Source organism: Manihot esculenta, chromosome 13 (assembly GCF_001659605.2).
Source record: "Manihot esculenta cultivar AM560-2 chromosome 13, M.esculenta_v8, whole genome shotgun sequence".
NCBI classification, from domain to species: Eukaryota; Viridiplantae; Streptophyta; class Magnoliopsida; order Malpighiales; family Euphorbiaceae; genus Manihot; species Manihot esculenta.
In genome coordinates this window covers 29,030,281-29,053,778 of record NC_035173.2, presented here as the reverse complement: position 1 = coordinate 29,053,778, position 23,498 = coordinate 29,030,281, and the positions used below count along the sequence as shown (strand labels likewise).

General features: G+C 36.2%; 1 protein-coding gene across 1 annotated transcript; it reads right to left on the bottom strand.

The window, feature by feature from the left end:
* Positions 1-9,239: 9,239 nt before the first annotated feature.
* LOC110629474 (zinc-finger homeodomain protein 2) lies at positions 9,240-11,006 on the bottom strand. The gene has a single exon (XM_021776458.2). It carries the CDS (start codon positions 10,685-10,687, stop codon positions 9,920-9,922), a length of 768 nt encoding a protein of 255 aa, XP_021632150.1. The 5' UTR covers positions 10,688-11,006; the 3' UTR covers positions 9,240-9,919.
* Between the last annotated feature and the right edge of the window lie 12,492 nt (positions 11,007-23,498).

The following is a 23,498-nucleotide window of genomic DNA, read 5'->3' as shown; positions in this document are numbered from 1 at the left end:
CTCCCCTTTTATCCCTTTTCCTTTTATCCACTAGTGACGTCTAACTGCCTCTCTGCTACAATGCCACCTGTCTCTATCACTCAGAGGTCCGTACGTACGGATGTGTCAGAGCTCCTCTCCACGCCAGACGACCATTTAATTTCCCCCGGCGCGCATGCGGGTAGGCCTGCAAAGTGACCGGGCCTGCTATCATTCTTCTTGTCACATCATCAGGCTAGACTTCATTCAGAAGGGCCCACATGTGAGGTCTATTTGGCCTGATTCTCCCAACTGGGCTGAGACGCGCAATGTGGGTTGGTTCACTTCGAGAAGGGCCTGGTGGGCTTTGGCCCTACCTTCCTCATTAGGGCCTAGCCTTGCCCCCAGGTGTAGAAAGCCCGGTGGTCATCACAGCTGAAGAGGTGAAGACTACAACAAGAGCCAAAGGAGCAGAACTCAATGCTCAGAAGGGTACAAGAAATTAGGGTGAAGGTCTGGTAGTAAGGGGAAGATTTGAGTGTAGAGACAATAAGAACAGGGGCAATAACAAATCGAAGGCAAGATTGAAATTCAAGAGCAAAGCAGAATGTTGGTATTGTGGCAAAAAAGGTCATTTTAAAAAGGATTGCTACTCGAGAAAAAACAATAAGAAGGGTTCTCAGAATGAGAAGGATGAAGCAGCAATTGCAAATAGCAATATGCAAGATTCTGAAGTTTTGACTGCAGAAATTTTAGAGGTATTGTCCATCACTTATTTAGAGATTAAAGAATAGTGGATATTGGATTCAAGTTGCACATTCCACATGACCCCGAGAAAGGAATGGTTTGCCACATTTGAAGAAAGAGATGGAGGCAAATTCAAGATGAAAAACAATACAACCTGCAACATCAAAGGAGTTGAAACAGTGAGGATCATGATTCATGATGGCTCAACTGTGATGTTAACTCAAGTAAAGTATATTCCTGAACTCAAAAGAAACCTTATTTCTCTTGGTACACTGGAATTACAGGATTACTGGTACAAGGCTTAGAAAGGCATAATGAAGATTGTCAAAGGCTGTAGAATTTTAATGAAAGGAGAGTTGAGAGAAGCTCTATATGTTTTGCAAGGCAAAACTTCTTCTAGTGAAGCAAATCCATCCGAGACTACTCAGGATCAAACCTGTCTTTGGCACAACAGACTTGGACACATGAGTCAGAAGGGAATGGAGACATTGGTAAAAAATGGACTGCTTCAAAGTATCAAACTATCATCTCTAAGTTTATGTGAAAACTGTATTTTTGGTAAATCTTATAGATTTTCTTTTGAAACCTATAAGCATACAACAAAGGGAATTCTTGACTAGATTCACTCATATTTTTGGGGATCATCAAATATTCCCTTCTTTTTGTCAAAATGTCAGTATTTCATTTCTTTTATGGATGATTACTCGAGGAAGGTTTGGATTCTCTTTCTGAAATCAAAGGATGAAGCTTTTGAAAAATTTGTGGAATGGAAATGCTTAGTAGAAAATCAGACAGGAAAGAAGATCAAGACATTGAGGACAAACAATGGTCTTGAATTCTGCAATAAAAGGTTTGATTCATTTTGTAAGTAGGAAATTTGAAGGCACAAGACATGTGCTTATACACTACAGTAGAATGGTGTTGTCGAAAGAATGAATAGGTCAATAATGGAAAAGGTTAGAAGTTTGCTCAGTGAGTCAAGTCTGTCATAAAATTTCTGGGCTGAAGCTGCATCTACGTGTGTATACCTGATCAATAAGTCTCCATCTACTGTTATAGAGTTGAATATTCCAGAAAAGATGTGGTCAAGGACTGAGCCTTCTTATTCACACTTGAGGAGGTTTGGTTATGTGGCTTACATTCATACAGATTAGGGTAAATTGTTGCCAAGAACAAGAATAGGGATATTCATTGGATATCCACAAGGAGTCAAAGATTACAGGATTTGATTGTTAGAAGAGAAGAAGTGTGTCATTAGCAGAGATATCAAATTTAATGAAGAACAAAGGTTCAAAGACCTGCAGGAAGAGAAAGTGGAAAAGGTTACAGGGCAAATCTCAGGAAATGAGACTGTTACTCGTTAAGTTCTTACATTGCAGAACAAGAATAGTGAAAGAATTAAAGATCAAGGTGGAGTTTCTCAGAGAATAATTCAGAGTTCATCAGGATCTAAAGAGAAGGACATCTCTTCATATAATGAATCTGAGAATATTGAAGATATAGAATCAGGACAAAGGCTAGAGGAAGAGGTGAATTTCAAGCAAGAAGATTTTAGTGATTATATACTTACAAGGGATAGAGGTAGAAGAGAAATCAAACCCCCCTTCAAGATATAATGAGAATACAACTATGGCTTTTACCTTCACATCTGCAGAAGAGATCAAAATCGAAGAATCAAATTCATATCAAGAAGCCAAGCAATCTAAGGACTGAAAAAAGTGGAGAGAAGCAATGGAGGAGGAAATGAAGTCACTGAAGCAGAATAACAATTTGATTCTTACCAAGAAACCTAAAAAGAAGAAAGTTATAGGGTGTAGATGGATTTTGAAGAGAAAGTCGGGTATTCCAAGTGTAGAATAACCCAGATTCAAAGCAAGACTGGTTGCTAAGGGTTTCTCGCAGGTAGAAGGAATAGATTATAATGAAATATTTTCTCCTGTAGTGAAACATGTTTTAATCCAGGTTCTGTTATCATTAGTGGTATATTAGAATTTGAAATTGGAACAAATGGATGTGAAGATTGCGTTCTTACTTGGTACTCTGGAAGAGCATATTTTCATAAAACAACCAGAGGGTTTTAAGAAAAAAAGGAAAAAAGATTGGGTTTGTCAGCTTCAAAGGTCTCTTTATAGTCTAAAATAGTCGCATAGACAATGAAACCAGATATTTGACTCTTTTATGCAGGTCAATGCATTTTAGAAAAGCAATTTTGATTCCTGTATCTATTTCAGAAAGCTTGAAGATCAATATCTAATATATCTAATGATATATGTAGATGACATGTTGATAGCAACAAAGGATCAATTAGGATCAATTAGAGGTTAAGAGATTAAAGAAAATGCTGGGAGCAGAATTTGATATGAAGGATTTGGGATTTGTAAAGAAAATCCTGGGAATGAACATTTAGAGAGATAGAATTGGAAACCGATTAACTTTGACTCAAGAGGATTATGTGCAGAAGGTTTTAACAACTTTTAGAATGGACTAAGCAAAAGGTGTGAATACTCCATTAGGGACTCACTTCAAGCTTAACTTCGAGCAAGAATTCAAAGGCGATTGATGAGTCTTATGAAGAAATGGTCCCATATTCAAGTGTTGTTGGTAGCATCATGTATGCTATAATTGGAATGAGGCTTGATTTGGCTTATCCAGTTAGAGTCGTCAACAGATTTATGAGCAAACCAAAAAGAGATCACTGGAATACTGTGAAGTGGGTACTCAAGTACATTAAAGGAACACAAAAGCTGAAACTCAATTATGTTAGGGAATCAACTCTTAAAATCAGAGGTTTTTGTAATTCTGATTATGCAGCCGATTTGGATAAAAGTGTAATACCCGGCTAGACTCCGGTATCGGAATTCCTACCGTCCGGTGGAATTTCGGATGTCGGGAACCTCTAGAAGGGTAAAAACATGTTTTTATAAAATATTTTCATAAATTTTAATGTTTTAAGTATGAAAATTAAATGAGTTTTTGCATGAAAAGTCCTTGGAGGAAAACCCAGGTTCGGCCGCCGAAAGTCAAGTTCGGCTGCCGAACATGCATGCGTTTTGGAGGCACGTTAGGCCCCCGAAAGCATGAGTGAGGGAAGTCCAGGTTCGGCCGCCGAACATGGCATGCATGCGGAAGCACTTTCGGCCCCCGAACGTGGCCTGGCCAGCCACCTATAAATGGGTCACTTAGCCGAAATGGGCGAGCTTTCTCCCATTTTCGGCCGCAGCTAGCTTTCGACCTCCCTCTCCCCAGATCTTGTGTTCTTTCTCCAAATCTCCTCCATTTTTCTTGAGTTTTCACCTCACATTGCAAGTTTTGAGCATTTAAGACAAGTTTTGGAGCTTTGGGAACTCAGGAGCTCTTTTGCTTGGATCTCCGAGTTTAGGTCGCCTCTCTCTCGATCATCAAGAGGTAAGAGCCGATCTTAAGCTCATTGTATGTTTTAAGTAAGTTTTAAGTTGTTTTACGGGGTAGAATGGCATGTTTAGGGTTGTATGAGTTTTTGAGCAAATGTTATGTTTTTGAACAATGTGGCATGTTTGAAGTGTTGTAGTTGGGGTATTTGATAGTTTGAGACCCCTAGGTGTGATGTATGATATGTATGCATGTTTTAGAACCAGTTTATGCTTGATTTGAGGTTTTGGGAGGCAAGAGGTTCATTTGAGCCAAGTTTCTGCCCATTTGGGAGAAACCAGGTTCGGCAGCCGAAGGAACTTTCGGCCGCCGAACCCCCTTGTGGAGGCAGCATTCGGCTGCCGAAGCTTGCCCCTGAAAAGAGACTTTCGTCTCTGTCTGGGACTTTCGGCCGCCGAAGGTGCCGCCGAAAGTGCCTGACTTTCGGCTCTGGAGGGACTTTCGGCCGCCGAAGGTGCCGCCGAACCTGCCCTGTCCAGCTTTCCTTTGCATGTTTTGCATGGATGTTTTGTGATGTTTTAGGGGGTTTTTGGGGGATGTTTTAGAGTTATGTTCATGTATGTTTGGTCCCTCATTTGAGTCCACCTGTGTAGGTTCGGACCCGAGGAACCGAGGACCCCAGCAGTGAGTCAGTCACTTTAGAGTCAGTAGAGCTTCAGCCAGAGGTGAGTGGAATAACTCTTATGCTTTTAAATAAATAAATCAGTTTAGCATGATTCACGCATCATGAATGCCATGAGATAATAGGGTGTTGCATTAGACTCACGAATATGTTGCATTGCATATTATGTTTGATGATGTGGATGGATGTTGAATGATCCATTAGTCCCCCTATACTATGATGATGATGATACGGTACGGAAGACCAGTGAGGCCCATTCTACGCCCCTGGCACAGTTGGACCATGTTATGTTATGTTATGTAAGAGAAAGACCAGTGAGGCCCATTCTACGCCCCTGGCACAGTTGGTCCATGTAGGGGACTATTGGTGACAAGTTCATCCTTGATGTGATTAGCTGTGATGTGATGCATTTCATGTTATCATATGTTTTAAATGTTTTACTATTCTGCTTACTGGGCTCTTGTAGCTCACCCCTCTCCCTTAACCCCCAGGCTTGCAGGTACAGGGTAGACCAGGAGGTCAGCAAGAGTAAAGAAGTCCTTGTTTTGTAATAGATAGAAAGTGGACATGACAAATTATGTAATGATTTAATGTTATGTTTAGCCATGTTATGTAATGATGGTATTAAGGTTTAGAAGTGTGCTTGACCATAGTCTATTGTAATCCCTTTTGTTATATACATGATCTTGATGTTTATGTTTTTCCAACTCAACTTCTGATGTATCGCCCATTAGGGCAAATGATGAGATCCCACTGAGGGATTAATGTTTAAGTATGCTATGTTTAGTGCATGCACAGGTTGAGTATGGTGTATGATGAAAAGGAAAGTTTTGATTTTTATGTATGATTGTTGATCATGTATGGGATTAACCAGGTTTACAGGTTATATGTCAGGCTTGCTACGGGTCCCGGCGGCCTTAAGCCGATCTGGATCCTAGCGCCGGTAGCGGTCCGATTTTCGGGTCGTTACAAAAAGGAGCTCAGTGTTAGGGTATGTATTCACTATTGGTAGAAATATTATAAGCTGGAAGTCCGGTCTACAGCATGTTGTAACTCTTTCGACTATAGAGTCTGAGTATATAGCATTGATAGAAGCCATTAAAGAGGAAATATGGTTAAAAAGTCTTATGGAGGAGCTCGGATTTATACAAGACGGTGGAGGTATTTTTGTGATTCTTAAGGCCGCGTCAAGGTTTTGAAAATCCGCATAGAAGAAAACCCTGCCAATCCACTTACCAAGACTTTATCTGTCAACAAGTTCAAAAGGACGCTAAACTTGTTGAGACTGACTAAGGAATGAAGAATGCCAGGTTAAAGAAAGAACGAGGATTCACTTGTGTTGAAGAAGTTCAAGCAAGGTGGAAAATTGAAGGACTGATGCTCGAATTCTTCAAAGAGATCGAAACTTCTGAACAAAAAGAAAGAGATCAGACGACCAGACTAGATGACCTAGTGGACGACCTAAATGAGGTGTACACTTAGCAACCTAGTGCGTGGTTTCTTCAAAGTGCTCGGAAGGTCTGACAAGAGAGATGGTTAAGAAAAAAAGGAGAAACGACAGTGTTTTTGTTCCAGTCTCATTAAAAGAACTGAGAGGCTTTTTAGTCTTTTTCATAGGGTCAAGATCGTTGAGTCTGTTATTTAAGGAGAAGATGTCCCTCTGGATCGATGTAGAAGGGAGAGAAGGAGATTATTGTTTTCTCTGCCATTGTGTTGATCTGTAATCGAGCTCATGCCCGTGTGGTTATTCTTGCTCTCTGTAACTCATCGTGATAAAGGATTCCTTCTTTCGAGACATAGGACAATCCTCAAATATCGATCCAAATTCGTAAATCTCTCTGTATTCTCTTCTTGTCTATTCTTTCTTTCTTTCTTTTCTTTATTTTATCTTATTTCTATTATATTACTCACCGGATATCAGAGTTTAAGTCTTGAGTAACTAAACTAAGTATGAATTGTAAGTTATTCCCACCAAGAAAGAAAATCCAAATTCAAGTCATATATTTATTTTAATACAAGTTAGATCCAAAATGGATGACAAATATAAATTTGAGTATAAAAGTATAGATTAAAAAAGCTTCACTACTATATTTTAGAATTTAAACAGCGACATCTTAGTAATAGTTTTGAAATTGTGGACTTAATAATATTAAGACAATAGTTTGATAGCAATTTAAAGTTATTACAAAAAAATTCAATTTTTTACTATATACTTTAATAAAAAAAATTATTTTATACTTAATACAATTATAATATTAATCATATTTTTTATTCATTTTGAAAATGAAAATAAACTATTATTTTTTACATAACAAAAAAAAATAAATGCAGCTGTTCTCAAATTATTATTATTAATATATAATTACAATTAAAATACATAAGACAACAATTTACCGTTGGTACTTAATTCGGTTTTTATTATAGTGTTGATAAAAAACACGAAGAAACTTGATTCTATTAATAAAATATTTATTTTTCATCTGGCTAAAAAAAAATTTTGTTTTTAGATTTTGGTATTATTTAGTAATACTAACTATTTTAGTAACTATGAATTATTATAATAACTAATAATTATTTTTATAATAATTAATTAAACATAATAAAATATAAATTTTTTAAGAGATTTCAGATTTTACTCTCCCCGATCTTCGATTCAAAAAAATAATAATAAATTTTCATAATTCATCTCTACAACCTCTAAATTTTAAAGTCAAAATATTAAATACTATCTTTAAAATTATTGTCAAGGATATAAGTCAACAGTTTTAAGCGGGTTTGATGATAACTTTCAACTTTCAATTATGATGATGAGTATTATTTCTTTCTTTCTTTTTTAACAAAAAGGATGTCCTTATTAGTACTTGTTCTAATTTAATTTTATTTTTTTAACTAAGAAAATATTTATGCAGGTTATTAAGAAGACCTATAGTACAGAACCCAGATAACAAATCCACTAATTGCCCACTTTGGATTGGTTTTAATCAGAAAATCCAGAAATTATGAATTAGCAAAATAAGAATAGAGACAATGCAAGAGATTAAGAAGAAGACTATATATGATCAATCACTGTCTTGATCCAGCTAACCTTTGACTCAGATTCCCACATATAGGACCACATTTCCAGTACTCAGCTTTAATTGATTCTGGTTTTTGATTTCCCAAATGGAGCAAAGAGATCTTCAACCTTATATCTTGTTGTTAATTTCAGACACCAGAACAAGCAAAGCTTATCAACACTTGTATGTCTTGCTAGTAAACTTGAAACATCAAAATCCTTATATAGAACTGCTAAAACAACCAAACCTGCAAGCTTTTTAACACCTTACCTTATATAACCCATCTGGTTCCCTCCATTGATTAAGGTGGAATTCAAAGAAAATACAGAAACAAAATGAATTGAGCTTGTTTATTACAAGAGATTCCCAAGGATCTTAAGGGGGATTCTGTAATATTCACTAAAAGATGAATCATCAAGCTATGGCTTTAGTTGAAGAGTTGCAGACAAAAGCTGTGTGCCCTTCTGTGTGTATAATTTTTTTAGAGTTTCTGTTGCTGCTTGAGAGCCCACATGTTCCCTTTGAAGGAAAATGTATTTGTGTTTGCCATTTTCTTTGTAAAGAAAATTTAAAGGGAAGAGAGAAAATTTTTTAATTTGAAAGTAAGCTTTGGATCTATCGACTTTCTCGAACATGGACTTTAACCAACATTCGAGCTGAGTTTCCATGAGAGCATACGACTGTTATTGCTGATGCAGTTTTTTCTTTCCCAAGAAAATATAAAATTATATATTTTATGTCCATATCTTACACAGAAATAAATTTATATTAATTAAATAATAACAGATATAATGATATAAGGACGCATAAAATGATAAAAATATGACATTTTTGGCTCAGCTCTTTCCTTCCCAAGGTGACCCATCAATGATCAAAACATCTGGGTTTACATTCTGTATCTGAAATCGATCATGTGATTATACAGTTTATTTAAAAAAATATGTTGAATCATATATATTCTTAAAGCTAAAATCTTTTTTAAAAAATTAAGAAAAGAAAAGAAATTAAAAGAGAAAAGAAAAAGAAATTGAATCTATCATCACCATCTCTGAACTCGTGACTGCAAAAGTAAATGCAGCGCAAAGAGATCAGAAGACTTGGCAGCAGAAACAAACCAGTACCTTCAAAAGACAAGCAAATGAACAAAAAGGAGAAGAAGGAATTAAAGCTAGCAAAATGTATATGAGAAAGAAAAGTCTCAGGAGCAAGAATCCTAAAAGAATCCACATTGAGTGGAGCATGAAGGACTTCTGATGATTCTAAGGAATAAACCACAAAAGAAAAAAAAGATTAAAAAAAAAAGTGCACTTGCTCATTCAATATTTACCCATTTCCTTTTGTACAGAAACACTTTGGGTTATAGATATATTATCTAGCAAGTTTAATCGAGGAAGAAGAAAAAAATTTATGTAAGGTACAAGAAATAATGGCAAAACAGATATGGATGAAGGAGAAAGATAAGAGAGTAGAGATTAAACTGAAGCTTCAGAATGTTTCTTTTCCTAGGAACTCAATCAGTTCAATGGCTTACATATAATATATCTGCAAATGCAAAGATCAGAATCCAAGATGAACAGACCTAGCTGCAGAAGATTCAAGCATATGTCCTTTCTTTTTCTCTTAGATTATGAAGTACTAGCTAGCTGATTAATAGACTGAAACATTAAGCAACATAGAGAAAAAAAAAAAAAAAAAAGAAAAAAGAAGAAGCTCACTTACCAATTTCCATCTATGTACGAAGTTGTAGTAGTAACCAGTTTGCTTGCTGAGCTCTCTAGCTTGGTGCAGAAAACAAAGCAAAATAACCACTGAAACTCACACGCAAGAAAAGATTTTGCAGCACTGAAATGAAAAACTGAAAATAGCCATCAACATTGATCTTCCTTAGAGTCTAAAACCAGCCGACATAATATCCACCAGCCCAAACTCCACCGGTACCCACATACAAAACCACCCCCACCACCACCCTCCGAGAAGAGACAAGAAAAAGGAGAAAACAAAGCTAACAGAAACAAAAGAAACCCTAAAAAACTGCCTAAAAATCCTGAGATGATAGTGCCCAGAATTCCCACTTAGTCAACAGTTCTTCATCTCGTATCTAGACTCTGCAGAAGAGTGGTTTCCGTTTCTAGGGTTTCTTACCCAAAGTGTGCTTGTTGTTATGCATCCAAACTTTAAGCACATGCCTCTTCACTCCAGTCTCATTGCAGAACTGCTGCACCGCAGCTTCATCGTCTTTCTGAATCCTCCACCCCAATCTCTCAGCTAGTGCCAACATTCTGTCCTTTTGCTCCTGCGTGAACTTGGTTCTGAACCTCTTTCTTGATGACCCTCCAGTACCGCTGCCACCTCCATATCCTCCCCCACTTGGATTGGACATATCTTCTTGATCTTCCCTACTCTGACCTCCTGACGTCGATGGCAATGCTAGCGGCCGTTGTTGTGCTGGAGCAACATGGAGGTATCCTGCTGGGGTCCTGTAATACGGTGCGAATTGCGGCATCGGTTGATGGAGATGATGTGGGTGAGGATGGCCGTGGAAGAAAAGTTCTCCTCCTCCTCCTCCTCCTCCTGGTGTTGTTGAGTCGTTGATTTCTTTGCGGTGAAAGTTTCTGTGGCAGTTACACGCGGCACATTTCAGCGCGTCCAGTGTTCCTTCAGCTCCAGCAGCCATGAACTCGCCACACCCATCCACCGCATGACCACCGATCCCCACCGCGTGGTTCTTCAAACACTCTCTATATCTTGGCTTCGTCGACTGAACCAGTCCCGCTCCAGCTTGTTCACCTCCTGAACTCGTCATTTTGACTCGGGAAGAATTACCCAGCGCGTCGTAACTGGCCGGGAACCCCATCCCTTCTTCCTCCTCATGCTCCTCCTGATCCTCAAACTCCATATCACCCTCTTTGTCTCTCTGTAACAAAAATTACCTAGCAAATTGGAAAAAACAAAATAACCCAGATAGTTTTTTAGTCACTAATTCTCGTTGAGAGAGGATTAAGGAGATAAGAGGGACCGAGAGGATGTGGACATAAATTTTTTTTCACTCTCTGCAAAAGAGAAGTCTTTTCTTTCCAAGCCCGCTAGATATACTTTTCCCGTTCTTGATATCCCCTCTCAAAAACCCATTTCCACCGGCTATGACCGGTAATCCGGTGGTTTTTTTTAAGTTCCAGTTTTACTCCGACGTAAAAGTGGCGCTGTACTGTTCAGACACCATTAGCAATAGGTGGAGTGGCGCTGGTGTACAGTCTGCCATACAAGAAAAAAAAAATGGAATCCAACGTCCACGCTCTTTTTCACGCGCCACTTGACAATGAATTTCCCTTTTTTTTTACACTGAAATCTATTAACCTTTTTAATCGTGTGCACCTACGTATCTCCGTACTCTGTCGCGAGACAGGCATCAGGCTTATGGGTGGGTCCAATTTGTGGGGTTAATAGGCGGCGCGTGCATCCAGACGTGAAGGGGTGAAAATATTGAATTTATAAGTGCGTTGGTTGTTTGTTTTGTTTGCAGTATGAATTAGTACACGGAATTACAATATAATGTCGGCATTTGAGGCAGCTGCCAACGTGCGATCACTTCCGACATAAGTGACGCGCGTTTGGCGTCAACAAGCATTTAATATTGGGCTATCCGTGGTAGTAAGAAAACAAAGAGGGTTGACAGGGAAACGGTTGTGAAGCCCACGCTCATGTATACGCGTGACAGGCACTCAACAGTGGTTTAAATTAAACGGTGAGAAACTGAGAAGAGTAAGATGTCTGTGTCGTTACCAAACCCTGCAGGAGACACACACCTAAGAGTGAAGAGGACACTCGCGTCTCAATTTGTCGGAAAATCTTGGACGGAGTTTTTTTTTTATTATGATTTGAGATCTCTTACGTTAATTTTGGAGAAGCCCATTATTTTTTTTTTCAACTTTTTAAATTTGGGTGAATTTGGGTTTTGTTCCAAAATGCAGGATTTAATTAATATGGAAAATATGGTTACAGAGAAAAACAAGTTTGAAAATGGAAAATAACAAGAATATTCAACGGAAGAAGGATGACGAAATGGATTGAAACAAATTTTGTCCTTTAGCAATAGAGAGACTACAAAATATGTAAGAATGGTGAATGGTGATGGCAGTCTAATCACATCAATACTCCAAATAATTCAACTAAAACACCCATCCTTTGTACCTGTACTTATAATAACTGCATACTTTAAAATACAATCAAATCAAGTTTATAAATTTAACAATATAAAAAAATTAATTATTTAAATTTTTATTTTTTTTAAGAGAATGCCCTTATGTGTAAATAGTTTTTTTTTTTAATTTTATTTTATTTCGATTAATATTTATTTATTGTTTAAATTTTGTGATTTTTGTCCTAGTCTTATCATCACACTAATAACCAATTATTTTTGTGGTGATTGTAGATGTTGTCTCATTGGAGCCTCTATTTTGGTTCTTAATGCTTTGAATTGTGGAAGTTGGGTCTGTTGCGTTGGGGCGGATGCTGTTTAGGATCTTCCAGTTCCGGGTGAGTCAAACCAAGCATTACTTTGGATATGGATTCCTCTAATTTGTGGGTTATAGGGTTGGGCAATCTTCTTAAAGATTGTCCATTGTACTTTTGATCTTTGATGGTATTTCAATGCAATTACATAGTAAAAGAGAAAGTTAACTTTATTGATTTTAAAAAATATAATAAAATATTTTATACATTTAGAGAAAGATAATTTTGAAAGAAAAAAAAAATATCCCTAATTTTAATATTAAAGTAACGGAAATAGTGTTAAAATAAATTGATGAAGAATATATACTAAATAATTTTATTTTAATATAAATACTTATTTTAATCAAAATATATTTGTTAATCTGTAATTTTAAGTATACTAAAAAAATAATGATGTTAAATTTTTAAATAAATATAATTTATTAGCTTCTCGTGTTTCTTATGAGGTTGCACTCTTCTTTTTGTATATATATACTAATACAGAGAGTGAATAAAGAGTCAATCGTTTTTCAATATTCATCTTCGATCTATATTTCCTAATATGGCATCTGAACTTTTTTTTGGATGGCTTCATCTTCTTCTACAGTCATAGGCACACTTTCTTCTTCTGAAAATAATCTTAATCCCTTAGAGAATGCTTTCTCACCGTACCTTCACTATTATGAGAATCACAGTTCTATGATTACTACTCCTAAGCTGGTTACTGAAAATTTCCCTTCTTGTAAGTGATTTTTCATGCTTGCGATATCAATAAGGGATAAACAAGGTTTTCTTGATGGTACTGTTCGGAAATCCCCTCTAGAATGCCCACTATACCTACCTTGGATTAGATGTAACAATCTAATTATTGCCTGGTTGTTAAGATCTATCTCTCCTTCATTTGCATCTACAGTCTTTTATTTGGAGCATGCAAAGCAAATATGGGATAAGTTACACTAGAGGTTCTCACAATCTGATGATTCTCGAATTTATCATCTTCAACACATGCTTTCTATTGCTACTCAAGGTACTAAATTTATAGATGTGTATTTCACATAATTAAATGGAATCTTGGAAATGGGTGTATAGGTCGTTTCCTCATTGTTCTTGCTACAAATGCAACTCAAATTGCTTTCAAAAATTCAGTGAAACTATTCAAAAGGATCATGTATTCAAGTTTCTTAATGGACTAAATGAATCTTATCAAGGCTTGAGATCACTAATCATTATAATGTAACCTTTTTCTTCTCTTGAACAAGTATATAACATGATTCTTAGGGAGAAAGCTCAAAGATCTTTAACATTGCAAACACAACCGTTTACTCAAGGAGTTGCTATGGCTGTTAAAAGATCAAAATCAAATGTTGTGTGTTTCCACTGTGAAAGTCTGGACATATAAAGGCTCTGTGTTATAGGCTTGTTGATTTTCCATCAGACTTTAAATTCACCAAATCTAAAGGTTTTGTTCATAAGGGATCTCCACAAGGTACTGTTCAACAAGTTTCTTCACGTTCTTTCTCAACTAAGAATTCTTTGAATGAGAATTTCTCTCAACTGAGTTTGACCAAAGATCATACCATAAAGCTGATGTCTCTTCTCAATGAATCTAAGAATTCATCACTCAATTCTCAAATCAGCAATGACATTCCTGCTAGTAGCAATTGCACCCCTTTGTCATCTCAAATTAACACAGCAGGTATGACTGGTCTAGCAGGATCTTAGATTGTTAATACAGGTGCAAATGACTATATTGTGTGCAATTCTTCCTTATTTATTGATTTTAAGACTGTTTCAAAAGCTTTTGTTTCTCTTCCAAATAACCAAAGGGTTCAAGTCTATGTTATTGGAACTCTCAAACTCAATTATTATCTCCTCCTTTATGATGTTCTGTATATCTCATCATTCAGTTGCAATTTTCTTTCTGTTAATAGATTGATCTCTAACAAGGAAGTGTGTTTTCTGTTTCTGGCTAATATTTGCTTAATTCAGGCCCTCTCCACCTGGAAAATGGTTGGATGGACCAATAAGAAAAATGGTTTATTTTACCTGAAACAACATACTCAACTATCTTCAATTGTTTGCTCAACTATATCTCATTCAGAAAATTCATTTAAACTGTGGCACCATCGCCTTAGGCATCCTTCAGATGACAGGTTATATGTTCTACAATCTCAATTACAGTTCTTCTTCAATAAGTCTTGTCTTTGCTTTACTTGTCCTAAGAGTAAATAAAGGAGGTTATCTTTTTCTCAATATATTTAGAATATTGTTGTTTGTTTTGATTTAGTTCACATGAATGTTTGGGGACCATACTCATAATAAGACACTAATAAAAATGACTTCTTTCTCATTATAGTAGATGATTTTTCTAAATGTGTTTGGACATTTTTTATGAAATCAAAAGTAGAGGTCTCATTCATTGTTCCATAGTTTTTGCAGTACGTTAAAACTCAATTTAACTCTTTAATTAAATAGATAATATATATGATTTTTTCCTTGAAATCTTTTTTTTCTTCTAATTGAATTTTCCATCAGACCAGTTGTGCATATACACCCCAACAGTATGCGATAGTTGGAAGGAAACATCAACATATCCTTAATGTGGCAAAAGGCTTTGCTCTTTCATTCTGCTTTGCCAACTCAGTTTTAGAGTTGTGCTATTTTGATGGCTACTTATCTTATCAATAGAATTCCAGTTGCCAAGTATGGGAATCAAACTCATTTTTAGCTTCTATTTAAAAAATCCCTCTAGTATCATCATTTTAAAGTCTTTTGGTTGCTTGTGCTTTGCTTCAAATTTAATAGCACACATAACTAAATTTGAATCAAGAGTCAGAAAATGTGTGTTTATAGGTTATACTAATAGTGCCAAGGGCTATAAACTATATGATCTTGAGATAAAAACATGTTTTATCTCTAGGGATGTGACATGTCATGATGTTACTGACCATACATATATCAATCCCCTATTCATGATCACACCAATCTTGCAATAGTGTCTATTTCAACATCTTCCCCTACTCTTCCCATCAGAAAAAGTAGTAGGCCTTCTGAACTGCCAAACTATCTACAAAACTATCATGTTCGTCTCAATAAAGGCTCTCATCAATCTTCTTCACCTTGTGTTACTTTTTTTTTCTATTCAGAATTATCTTTCCTATGACAAATTATCTCCCTTATATAGATCATTTGTGTTAAATGTCAGCTTTACTCTTGTGCCAATCACTTATTAGCAAGCTGTAAAATTTTCACATTGGAGACAAGTTATGCAGGATGAGTTAGATGCCTTATAGTCCAATAATACATGGTTCATTACTAGTCTGCTTGTTGGGGTCAAGACCATAGGGTGTAAGTGGATGTACAAAGTCAAATTCAAGTCTGATGGGAGTATTGAAAGGTATAAAACTAGATTAGTAGTCAAGAGCTACACATAAAGGGAGGATTTTAATTTTACAGAAACTTTTAGTCTATGGCTAAACATACCATTGTTAGGACTTTTCTAGTTGTGGCTGAAACACAAGGTTAGTTTCTTTCTCAATTATATGTGAATAATGCTTTTTTAAATGGAGATTTGAATGAGGATGTCTATATGGACATTCCTCCAAGTTATACAGTCCAGGGGATTCAAAATTAGTATGAAAGTTACAAAAGTCTTTATATAGCCTAAAGTAGGCTTCAAAACAATGGAATGTAAAGTTCACATAATATTTGATTGTAGAAGATTTCTCACAATCTAAATCAGACTCTTCATTGTTTACAAAACATGTGAATAATAGCTTCATTATTGTTCTTGTTTATGAGGATGATATCATTGTTGGCAGCAATGATAAGTGGTTAGTCAACCAATTCAAAAATTGCTTGAGTTTCCATTTCAAGCTAAAGGATTTGGGTACCTTGCAATATTTCCTTGGACTTGAAATAGCCAGAAGTGCAAAAGAAATCTCTCAGAGAAAGTTTATTTTGGAGCTATTAGAGGAGTACGGGATACTTGAATCCAAACCAAGTACCATTCCTATTGAAGTAAATGTGAAATTGACTCATGTTGACCTAGACTTCTTGACAGATCCCACTGTCTACAGGCAAATTGTGGGAAAATTGATGTACATCACACAAACAAGGCCATACATTTTTTATGGTGTGCATATATTGTCAAAGTTTATGGATAAACCTGCTCAAATTCATCTCAATGTTGCTTTTAAAATACCTAAAGAATACTTCGGGGTAAGGTTTATTCATGTCTGTTCATTCAGAATCTAAGTTAACAGCATATTGTTATAGTGATTAGGCTAGCTGCATTGAAACTAAAAGATTTCTCATGAGTTTCTGTATATTTCTTGGAGATTCATTGATAAGCTGAAAGTTCAAAAAGCAGTCAACAATTTCCAGGAGTTCTGCTGAAGCAGAATACAGATCTATGGCAATAATAGTTTTAGAAATCCTATGGTTAGTATCTCTTTTATTAGACTTAAATATGACAATCCCTCAACCTATACAATTATTCTGTGATAGCATGTCTGCAATTCACATTGCTAAGAATTTTGTTATGCATAAGAGAACAAAGCACATTGAAATAGATTGTCATTTCATAAGAAAGAAAGTATGGATTGGAGCAATCATACTAGAGTACATTAATACTAAGGAATTGCCAGCAAACTTGCTTACCAAAGCTCGTCATCCTACTCAGTTCAAATACTTACTAAGCAAGTTGAACATTGAAAATATATATGTTCAACTTGAGGGGGAGTATCAAGATAAAAAAATAAATGAAGTTGTTACTTAGCCAAACTTACTGTCAAATCTTTGTATTGTACATAGTTAGTCTTTCCTTTTATTGTTAGTTAGGTAACTACTAGTAAGTTAAGCTAGTTGGTTATTAAGCTGGTACAACGGGTAAACTTGAGTAGCTCCTCGTGTTTCTTATGAAGTTGCACTCTTCTTTTTGTATATATATATAATAATGCAGAGAGTAAATAAAAGGGTCGATCATTTCCCAATATTCATCTTCCATCCCTATTTCCTAACCTTTTGAGAATAACTTTTGTTATTAGTTTAGACTTCTCAAGTCCTTTTTAAATATATTTAAGTCTAAAGCATTTTCTTTTATTAGTAAAAGATTTATCTTAGAAAAATAAAAAAAAAATAAAAATAAAAACTATGTCTACACCTATCCATATATTTTGCTTTTACCATTTTTTATGCTAATTTTAAGTTAATCTTTACAAATACATCAAAAATCATATTTTATTTTGTAATAAGCAATAACTGTTTTTTTGAAATTTGATTTTATTTGTTCTCCAAATTTCTATACCCTTTCTTCAGCTAATTGTCCTTTAATTTTTTTAATAGGAAAATAAAATTCCTAGACATTACATTTTTTTCAATTTTATCCTGTTTTAATTTTATCAATTTTAGCTCAAATTATTAACATTAATAAAAAAATTAATTTATTAATAACTTGAAATTAAATATAAATATAAAATCTAAAAATCTATTTTAATATAAAAAAATACAAATTTATTATTTACTAATTAAATTTGTTTTAGTTTAATATACAAATTAATTTTCCTAAGCTTTTGAGTTTAATAAATTTATTTTACAATCACCAAAAAATTTCTTAAAAATATTTTAACTTATTAACATTAATATAATTAAAAGTCATTTTTTTTTATTTATTAACTGATATAGTTATATTGTAAAATTTATATACGTTTTTCGTTTACCTTAACGGCTTTGTTAGCTCTTAATTCCATTTGACATAGTCTTTCTGTTAGATCTTTAATGGCTTCGTTGATGTAAGGTCTAATTAGATAAATCTAAATTCTCTATTTGAAATCAATTGATTTTAAAATAATTATATTGTTTAAAATGAAAAATTTTATTTTTTAATTTAAAAAAATTATTTAAAAAAATAAATTCTTTCATGATTTAAAAAAAAATAGTTTATAATTTTTTCATAAAATAAATCATGCCAAATAGAAGAAAATATTTAAAATGCAATTAATAATTTATTTACTTTGTCTCTATAATTATAATATTTTCTTTTATATTTTTATTATATATGTTTTTTTTTTAAAAAAAAAAGGAGAGAAATATCATTAACTCAAAGCAATCAAAGAAACTATATGAGGAGGAGGGACATGAACCCAAATTCCTTGACCTGACTCAGAATGAGCCGATATTGCTAGAACATGAGCGACATCATTCGCAGACCTGTGAATAAAATCACATCTTGCTTCTTCATAACTGGATAGAAGCAATTTACAATCTTGAACCAAAAGACCAAAAGGTGATAAATCATCTAACAAAGCATTGTTAATGGACACAACAAGAACCTAAGCATCCGATTCGAAAAGAACTCGATCCCATCCGCACTATTTAATCCAGCTCAACGCCTCTCGAAAAGCCATTGCCTCAGCACACTTAACCTCCATCTGACTGCAAAAACAGCCTGCTTTAGCCGCCATAAATCTACCATTAGCATCTCGGACTACACAGCCGAAGCCTAGTGAACTTCGTTGTGAGTTTAAAGAGGCATCAATATTAACCCTAATCCAACCCAGCGGTGGAGGAGACCAGACAGTCAAAGCCGACACAACATTGGTGCCGCTGGTAGAATCAGAACAGGCCCCCCTCCATTGCTGCAAAAAATTCAGTGCCATGAAGAACACACCACTCACAGTTCGACCCTGAGCTTTTCAAACAATATTATTTCTGTTATGCCACAAAGCCCAACATATCATTAGAATAAGGGAAGCATTCTCCGCAGAAGTAGCAAGGAAGGCTAAAGAGAACCACTCCCTAAGAGAGGCAGCGGAGAATGCAGGCCAACCCAAAGGCGAACTCAACCAGCAACTGCGGGCAAAAGGACATTGAACAAGAATATACAAGATAGTCTCAGGAGCCTCATGACACAACGGACACATCGAATCAACCGGAACTCTCATGGACTGAAGCAAAGAGAGGCAAGGAACAACATTAACTAAAGCACGCCAGCAGAAATTAAGCACTTTAGGAGGCACTTTCGTCTTCCAAAAATGACTCCATATCTCACTACCTTCCCTATGTCGAAACCCAGCAACCAGAAATCTGTAAGCACTCTTGACAGAATAGTGACCCTTGGAAGCAAACTTCCAGCACCACGCATCTGGGCACGAAGAAAGACTTAGAGGGATGTTCAAAATACAACTCCTATCTCTATCATTGAACAACTGAGCTATTAAACTCTCATTCCATCTATGGCCGATTATAAGATCTGCAACAACAAAAAGAGTACAGTTCGGAGGAGGGGTGTAGAAACCAATGAGTCGAACGCCTCTTTCAACCAAGGGTTAGACCAAATAGAAACTGACCTGCCATTCCCAATTCTCCAATAAGCACCAGCTTTAACCAGACTTCGAGTCGCCCATATACTACGCCATAAAAAGTTAGGATTGTGGCCCAAAGAAGCTTCAAAAAAAGACGTTGTCGGAAAATAACGAGCCTTAAGAACGCGAGCCACTAAAGAATTAGGCTTGGTAATAATGTTCCAACCCTGCTTACCAAGCATGGCTAAGTTAAACTCATGGAATGATTTAAACCCTAACCTGCCGTCCAGTCTGTGCTTCGCCATTCTATGCCAACCCAGCCAGTGAATACCACGATTTTGATCAGCACCCTTACTCCACCAATACCGAGTCATCATACATTGCAAATTAGCACATAAAGTCCGAGGCAGTAAAAACAAACTCATAACATAGTTTGGCAAAGCTTGGAGGACTGTTTTCAAGAGGACCTCTTTACCTGCTTAGGACAGCGCACGATGCTTCCATGAATTCAGCCGCTTCCACAAACGATCCTTAACAAAACTGAACACTTCCCTCTTGTTACTACCAACATGAGAAGGGAGTCCCAAATAATTACCCAAATTCGGCTTCTCCTCAACTTGAAGCACTGAACAGATAGAATCCCGAAGAGCTACAAAAGTATACTTGCTGAAAGAAATAGATGATTTTTGAAAGTTAACCAATTTTCCAGATGCATTCTCATAGATGCGAAGAATATGCTTTAGCTCCAACACCTCTTGAACGTTTGCTCTGAAGAAAATCAAGCTATCGTCCGCGAAAAAAAGGTGGGAGATCTGCGGGCCACCCCGTGATATCCTGAACCCATGAAGACTGCCACGGTTTATACTGTCTTGTAGAAGGCGGGATAGCCCCTCAGTACAAAGAATGAATAAATCAGGCAACAAGGGATCTCCTTGCCTCAGTCCCCTCGTCGGTAAGATAGGCTGATTTCCCTGCCATCATGCAAAATCCAATAACGAACAGTGGAGATACAAGAAAACACCAAAGCAACCCATCGCTGCGCAAACCCCATACGGATGAGCATGTCACAAATGAAATCCCACTCCAGTCTATCATAGGCTTTGCTGATGTCCATTTTAAGGGCCCCAGATAACTCTTTCTTTGGATGAAACATATTAAATCCATGCATAGCCTCAAAAGCCAAGATTATATTGTCCTGAATGCTGCGCCCAGAAATAAAAGCGCTCTAACTTTCCGAGACAATAGACGGCAAGATGGAATTAATCCGGTTAACTATCATCTTAGTCATGATCTTATAAACCACATTACAGAGGGCAATAGGACGCAAATCACTCATTCGCTCAGGGACACCCTTCTTAGGTATCAAAACTAAAGCAGTCTCATTCAATTTCGAGGGGAGAGACCCTGAATGCAAGCAATCAATACAAAAACGAGACACATCCCCACCAATAATATCCCAATAATGCTAGAAAAAACCAGGATTGAAACCATCTAACCCAGGAGATTTATCAATTTTCATAGAAAAAGCTGCAGATTTTATCTCGTCACAACTGTAAGGAGCTAAAAGAGATGCATACTGATCATGTGACACCAATAACGGAACACACTGCAAAACTGGTTCAGAATTACAATCATGAGAAGTAAAGAGAGACGTAAAATATCCAGACATCACCTCCTCCAGACCCGAATTCTTATCATGCCACACGTTCGAGTCATCCAACAGTTTAACAATTGTATTTTTCTGTTTCCGAGCAGAAGCAGCACTATGGAAAAATCGAGTATTAGCATCACCCTCTTTAAGCCAAAATTGCTTGGCACGTTGCTTCCAGAAGATCTCACGAGGATTTAAAAGATGAAAGAAACGAGATTTGGCTAGTAAAAACTCATCCATATGCACCTGTAGACGAGAGCCACGTAGACGGGCCATAATAGCAAGACTCTCGTCCATCTCAGCTTTATGCAAAAGTCTAAGATTCGTGCCCCACGATTTCAAAGCAGTACGACAGGCCACAAGCTTACCCTCAACATCCGTATCTGGAGAGAGTTGCCAAATATCCGAAATTAGGGTCCGACAACCTGCCTCACGGAGCCACGTATTCTCAAACCGGAAACGATGAGCATGGTGCTGATCCACAAAGCATTTGACAGCAAGAAGAATAGGCAAATGGTCCAAAGTAGAGAAACCCAACACTTCAGCAGTAGAATTAGAAAACCTGGTACGCCACTGAACATTAGTAAAAACACGGTCCAACCTAGATTCCACCCAGCCATCACTATTTCTTCCATGCTCCCATGTAAAAGGATATCCCGTCATGGGGAATTCAATAAGACCAGAATCACAAAGTGCATCCCGAAAGCCATTGATCAAACGTGAAGGTTGAGGATGACCACCTCTCTTTTCAGAAGGCGATAGAATATCATTGAAATCGCCTAGACACACCCAGGGTGCTTCATAATGAGATGCCAGTATACGCAACCGTTGCCAAGATAAATGATGAAAGTTCCGATCAGCCTCGCCATAATAGCCTGTCAAGCGCCAATTACCAACCCTTCAATAAAAACTTCGGTGTCAATATGGTGTTGCGATGAGTTAAGAAGAGTAATAGAAGAAACCGATCTCCACAGTAAAGCCAGACCCCCACTACGACTCAAGCAATCCACACTGAAGAAACCATCATAAACTAACAAGTCTTTTATTTCATTCACCCGAGCAGAACAACATAAAGTTTTAATTAAGAAAAGAAAATTTGGCCTCTTAACTCTAACCATCTCTTTCAGGACCTGAACTGCTCGTGGGTTGTCAAGCCCACGACAGTTTTCACATGAATAATTATAAAGAAAATATCTTAAAATATCTTTAAAGTGAAAATATAGACATTAAAGTTCAATTATTATAAATTAATTCAAAATAAAATAAAATATAAAAATATTTTATTCATGCATATCCACGTATTCGAATAATGTAAAATTATAATATAAATTTTTTGAGATATGATAATTTCATTTTTTTATTATTATACTAGTATCAATTTAAATTTTTTTATAAACATTAGGACTAATAGCATATAAATCCAAACTTTTTTATTGTATTTTAATTTTTAATTTTAATTTTAATACAATTAACCAAACTTTTAGATTTTAAAAAAATTTTATCCGGATTAATTATATAATTTGGAGGAAACATATACTTTTTTTATTATTATGGGTCCACCTTTCATATAAAAATTGATTATATAAAAATTCTAACTGAAACCAAATCAAAACTGGAGAATGATCAAAACAGACTTGAATTATTTGGTTTGTAATACCCGGCTAGACCCCGGCATTGGAATTCCTATTTTCCGGTGGAATTTCGGATGTCGGAAACCTCTAGAAGGGTAAAATATATTTTTACAAAATGTTTTTCATGTTTTTGATGGTTAATTTTGAGTTAAAGTTTTAAAGAAAGGAAAAGAAAGAGAAGGAAGGAAGAGCCCAGGTTCGGCCGCCGAACCTCATGTTCAGCCGCCGAACATGGGATGCATGCGGAGGCATGTTAGGCCCCCGAAAGTGGTCTGGCCAGCCACCTATAAAGGGGTCCCCTGTTCGAAATGGGCGAGTTTTTTCTCTCCCCATTTCCGGCCAAGGTGAGTCTCCGCCATCCCTTGTCGATCTTGTGTCCTTCCTTCAAGTCTCTCATGATTTTCATGAGTTTTTAACGTGGTTTTGAAGATTTTCAAACAAAGAACGAAGTTTTGAAGTTTGGAGACCCCGGAGCTCGATTTCTCCCATCTCCAAGTTTGGATCGTCTCCCCTCTCGTTTTTCAAGAGGTAAGAGTAGATCCTACCCTTCTTTTATGATTTTAACAAGTTTTGAGGAGTTTTAGGAAGCTTTAATGCATGGTTAGCTTAGTTGTAAAATGTTAGGGTTATATT

Coding starts and splice junctions, on each gene's coding strand:
- LOC110629474 (XM_021776458.2), bottom strand. CDS start 10,687: ATGGAGTTTGAGGATCAGGAGGAGCATGAGGAGGAAGAAGGGATGGGG.